Source organism: Orycteropus afer, unplaced genomic scaffold (genome assembly GCF_000298275.1).
Source record: "Orycteropus afer afer isolate SDZICR_OR568_19922 unplaced genomic scaffold, OryAfe1.0 scaffold00033, whole genome shotgun sequence".
Taxonomy (NCBI): Eukaryota; Metazoa; Chordata; class Mammalia; order Tubulidentata; family Orycteropodidae; genus Orycteropus; species Orycteropus afer.
This window is the reverse complement of record NW_006921620.1, coordinates 15052217-15058216: the sequence shown is the minus strand read 5'-3', so window position 1 is coordinate 15058216 and position 6000 is coordinate 15052217. Positions and strand designations below refer to the sequence as shown.

The 6000-nt window shown below is 37.1% G+C and overlaps 1 protein-coding gene across 1 annotated transcript in view; it reads right to left on the bottom strand.

Annotated features, from left to right (window-relative positions):
* The window catches only part of SLC35A3 (solute carrier family 35 member A3), a 53650-nt gene that overhangs the window by 41916 nt on the left and 5734 nt on the right, over window positions 1–6000 (bottom strand). Inside the window, exons 2-3 of the mRNA XM_007936096.2 lie at window positions 5451–5605; window positions 5242–5364 (exon numbers count right to left, since the gene is read on the bottom strand). Coding sequence (XP_007934287.1) covers window positions 5242–5364; window positions 5451–5605 — 278 coding nt within the window. The remainder of the gene's footprint in view (window positions 1–5241; window positions 5365–5450; window positions 5606–6000) is intronic.

The window sequence follows — 6000 nt, the reverse complement described above, 5'->3', positions numbered from 1 at the left end:
TTACAGTCCCACCAGCAGTGTATGAGAGTCCCAATCTCTCCACAACCTTGCCAGCATTTGTTATTTTCTGTCTTGTTGAACTTTGCTACTAGTGCTGGAACAAGATGGTATCTCACTGTTGTTTTGATTTCCAATGAGGCCTTACAGTCTAACCTCCTGGCTCAGTACTGAAGCCCATCTATAGTTAGAAACCAATTCATACTTTATAATTTCATTTTTCACATCTCTTTTATCAATTCTTTGTTCCAATCAAAGAGTATTACCATTCCATAATGTATCTTTGTTCTTATCCACATCTGAATTTGTTTTCAACATCAGTCTTTTTGATGATGCTTCAATCTTACTAAAACACAGAATACTGGGAAAAGCTTAAAATTTTATTTTAAAGAGGTTTTTATTTAATTTTTGGGAAAATATATCTAGCAAAACTTTTTCATTTTCAGCAGCTTCTAGACATATTACCTTTGGTTACATTTGTCACATTGTGTCAACATTCTCATTATGTCTGTAGTTTCACTCTCATTATTTAAACTCCCTGCCCCCAACCTTCTCATCTATGCTTTAAAATAGCTATTGTCCATTTGGTCTTAATGTAAGTTTTTAAAAGAATGTAATACTCAAGGTCAATCTTTACTTTTTCAGCTAAATTGTTACTTAGCTTAAAAGTTTCAATTCAGCATTTGAAGAGTAGTAACTCAGGCCCATAGTCTTTAGGACTCCTCCAGCTTCAATAGGTCTAGTAAATCTGGTTTCTTTAAGTTCTGTTCCACATTTTTCTTCCTTTCCATCAGAATCCATCTATTGTGTCCCTGATCAGAACATTCAGTAGTGGTAGCTGGGTACCATCTAGTTCTTCTGGTCTCAAGGTAAAGGTGGCGGTAGTTCATGAAGACAATTAGCCCTATACTCTAGTTCCTTCTCTAATTCTTGGGTATCCTTCTTTCTATTTTGTTCTAAACAGAGAGAGACCAGTAACTCTGTCTTAGATGGCTGCTAGTAAGCTTTTAAGACCCCAGACACTAATCACTAGACTGGGAGGCAGAACATAAAATGTTTTAAGTTCTAATTCTGTGTGGCCCTAAGCAATTTACTTAACCTCTCTGACCTTCAATTTGTTCTGTGAATTGAAAATGAAAAAAAAAAAAAATCACTATTATCAAGTCAATTCAGACTCATAGCGACCCTCCGCTTTGGGTTTCTGAGGCTTTAAACCTTTACGGAAGTAGACTGCCCAGTTTTTCTTCCTAAAGAGGCTGTGGGTTTGAACGGCCAACCTTCTGGTTAGCAATTACATGTCTTAGGCACTACATCACCAGAGGTTTTTAAGCTTGCTCCCTGCCCACTGGAGCTAGAGATATCTCTTCACTCAGGCAGCTGCTGGCAGCTGAGGCTGACAAATAAAAATAAATGTCTGAGAACAACAACTACCCTTAAATGGTTATACATTACATGAGATAATATTTTAGGACTGAGCAGGGTGCCTGGCCTATGACAAGTATTCAATATGTAGAATTCATTAGCTCTGGTAGCACAGTGCCTAAGACATCTGATTGCTAACCAAAAGGCTGGTGGTTCAAACCCACCAGCCACTCCATGGAAGCAAGACTGGGCAATCTAGTTCCATGAAGATTTACTGTCTCAGAAACCCAATGGGAGTCGCTATGAGTCAGAATCAACCCAATGGCAGTGGGTTTGGTTTTTTGGTTTACAATCTTTTAAAGCCTAATTCAAATCCAACCTCCTACCTGAAGCTTTGCCAGAGTGATCTCCCCCCCCCATGCCTATATTAATACTTACAGTATAATAAAAAATCAGTTGACAACTGAACATGTAAAAATAAATGTCATTTGTTTTATCTGATCTTAAACTATATTTAAAAGCATGCTATTTGTTTAGTTCAACAAATGTCTATGGTGCACTGTTATATTCCTGGCATTGTGCTAGGTGCTAGAAATGGAAGGAGCAGTGTTTCGGTAACTTTGGGCTACCCTAACAGAAAATACCACAAATGGGTAGCTTTAGAAACAGGAATTTATTCTCTTAAAGTTTAGGAGGCTAGAAGTCCAAGTTCAAGGTGTCAGCTCTAGGGGCTGGGTGAAAGCCCCTCCAAGTGGGCTTCAGCTCTTCCTCTTGCTTCCAGCCCACTGGAGCTAGAAGTGTCTCTTCACTCAGGCAGCTGCTGGCTGCTGAGGCTGACAAACCCAAGGCTGACAAGTAATACGGCACAGTCCCCAAATTATCAAACCACACAGTAGGTAAGTAATTCAAGTCCATTAACATTCCCAAGATTGGCAGACAACATGGTAGGCTGTTGAACAACCTGGCTACATGCAGGATCCAAGCACAGCAAAAGCTGCACAGACCTTTCCCAAAGCTGCTTCTTATACAACGGAAGCAGACCAAATCCCTAAGGCTCCAGTAGATTCCATCATGAAGTTGATTACCAGTCTTATCATGGGGAGCAATTACATCCAGCTGCCTAGCCACTCAAAAGCAGGCCCAGCCAAGTTGACTAATAACCTTAATTACCACAAGCAGTGAACACAGATGTTGGTTACTAGGAACTTAACGATCTGCTTATAGTGTTAACTAAAGATATATAAAAAATAATTTAACTATAATGTAAGTATTATGGAAAAGATCTGCCCAGGTACTATGGTAGCAAAGAAGAGTAAATACTCAGAATGGGATGTTAGGAAATTACTTTGGTAGAAGTGATGCCTCAGCCAAGTCTTTAAGAATTAGGCAGGCAAGGAAAGGTTTGGGGGAGGGAGGATAAGAGTCATTCTAAGCAAAAAAAGAGAGAATGAATAAAATAAAACAGTCTCTATAAGCAGGTTCAGGTATAGGAATTCAGAGTGTGAAGTGTTGTGGAGCAGCAGAAATGAGACTGGAACTATCAGTGCCTTATGGATGATCCAGTGCATCATGCTAACCATTCTGGACTTTATTCTCTAGGATAAAAACTTCAGTTATTTACATATCATCTTCATGGCTTTTGTTAAATCCACATCCTATCTGAACTATTAATTACTTGATATTTTAATTTAAACCAACTCATGTTTAAAAACTTAATGCCTACTTTATTGGCTCACTGTAATCAGTATCTATCAAAATATATAGGTTTGGTATATCAGTTATATTTTTGTAATACCCATTAAAATAAATGTTAAAATATTTATTCAAGATATGCATACCACACTCTAGGCAAAGTGACATGGCCCCTCTGGATGGCAGAAAAACTACATGATTGGATTTGTTTTTAGATACACCATAATGATGACTAAGTGGAGGCTGGAGTTTAGGGGATGGGTAAAACAAGTAAAAAAAAAAATCAGCTGGAGGCAAAAGATCAGGTGTGAAATAAGTAAGGTGAACTAGGGAAATGCTAATAGAGAGAAGAAGGCAAGAAAAAAATCAAGAACGATTAGAAAACAGAATCAGAAAGGTCTTAGTAACTAATTGGACATACTGGCAGAAATCTAAGACAGTTTCCTGGTTGACCATATAATGATTGGAAAAAAAGAGAAACAAAAACAGGTTTGATGGAGAAGAGGTAAAGTTTAATTCTGGATATGTTAACCTTTTTTTTTTTTTTCATTACTCAATACACATTTATTGTATTCTGACTCTATTTCAAACTTTAGGGGTATGGGGTGAATAAGGTATAGCTCTTGCTTGCGTGGTATTTCCAATCTAGTGTGAAAGCAGATAACAAACAAGCAGTGAATTAAATGTTAGGGTGATGGTGCTATGGGATCACATAAGAAAAGATCATCTTACCCAGCTTGAGGGTGGAGGAAGGGTTAAGAAAGACTTTACAAAGGAGACATGTGAACCAAGTTCTTAAGTTAATCTAGAGAATTGTACAGGATATATAACTGATATCTGTCTTCAAAGATGTCTCAAACCAGTTGACAACAACTTTTTTCTTACATGCAATTTATGATGTAAGCAATTATCCAGCAAGTCAGGACAAGGTCAGCTTATGTAGAATTCTTCATGTTGGATATGCTAACTTTTAAGGCCTATTGAACAGCCAAACAAAAAAAGATTTCATTTTATTTGCACCCACAACAATCGAACTCAAGAAATCAAATGATGTATTGCATTGCACTGGGCAAATCTACTACAAAAGACTTCTTTAAAGTGTTAAAGAGTAAAGATGTCACCTTGAACACTAAGGTGCATCTAACCCAAGTGATGATATTTTCAATGGCATTATATTCACATGAGAGCTGGACAATTAATAAGGAAGACCCAAGAATTGACGCATCTGAGTTGTGGTATTGGTGAAGAATACTGAAAATACGGTGGACTGCCAGAACAAATCGATCTTTCTTGGAAGTACAGCCAGAATGCTCCTTAGAAGTGAGAATGGCCAGATTTTGTCTCACATACTTTGGTCATGATGTCAGAAGGGACCAGCCATTGCAGAAGGATATCATGCTTGGTAAAGTAGAGGGTCAGCGAAAAAGGGAAGACCCTCAATGGGATGGACTGATATAGTAAGTGAGGTGATAGCCTCAAGCATAGCAAATACTGTGAAGATGGTGGAGGACCAGGCAGTATTTTGTTCTGTTGTACACAGGATAGCTATGAGTCAGAGCTGGCTCAATGGCACTTAAGAACATTAACATCAACTGCAATAATCAATGCTAATGATACAGATGGAGGAATCATCAGCATGTAAGTGTTAATAAAAACCTGCAGAATGAATGTAATCTCCAACAAGTAAGGACAATAAATTAAGAGAAGTTAACAAGCCTATAAGCTGTCCTATTATCTACACTGGGAAACCCCAATATCTAAAGAGAGTATCAAGGAAGAAGACCTCATGAAGGAAACCAATAAGGAATCATTAGAAAGTTATGAGAAGAACCACGAAAGAATGGTACCAGGGAAGCTGATAGACAATAAGAAGGGAGTGGTTAATCTCAAATGTTTCAGATAGCCAGAGAAGATCAGCTTTGTTTTATATGGAGTATCACATTTCCCCACCTAACTAAATTACTCATTTCTTTACATCAAATAATTTGGTTTTTAATCTATTTCTTTGTACCACTTACAGTGCCCAATATAATAACTTTCACAAATGAAGTGCTCTAAAATTCTTTGTCAGTTACGAGGAATAAGCATTTATTTACTCTAACAAAGAATAGAAGCATATTCTCCATTCACAATAAATAAGCTTTTGAAACTGTGATAAAAATAAAAGGTATAATTATCTTGAATAGTTACCTGTACAAAAGCAACTCCTGTCATCAAAATTACTAGGGAGAGCCACTGGTACACACCTAATTTTTTACTAAGCATAGACACAGAAAATAATGCTGTCGTAAGAATTTTCAACTGATATGTGACCTGGAAAAAAGAAAAAAAGCAAACAACTAGTATTATTAATGCTTGTTTATTTTTTAAATGGAGTATTAGAAATGTATTTTAAGTACCTGATAAGTAGCTGCATCTAGATTTGACAGTGCCACATAGAGTAAATTATTCTGAAGAGTATATATTCCTGATGGAATAGCAAGTTTAAGTGTTTCCATAGGTTTATTAAGAATTTCATCATGTAGTACTCGATTCAGTGCTCTTACACTACATTCTAGACAAAACACATGAAATGGAAAAATCAGTAAGTAAATAACTGAATATGTTATAGGCCCACAAAGTTTCAGTTTTCTCATCTGTAAAAAAAAGGAAATTAGGCTATATGCTAAGATACTTCCAGGTCTAAAATATATCTTTATAATGCTAATTTTTATTCTAAAATAGCAACTTACTTACTGCCGTCAAGTTGGATCTAACTCATAGCAAACCCTCCTTGGGTTTCCTTGTGGAAGTAGATTACCCATCTTCCTTCTGAGGAGTGGCTGGTGGGTTTGAACCACCAGCCTTCTGGTTAGCATTTAAGTGCCTTAGGCACTATGCTACTAGAGCTCCTAAAGTAGCATCTTAGGAAGGGTTGTTGTTGTTGTTAAGTGCCGTCGAGTCATTTCC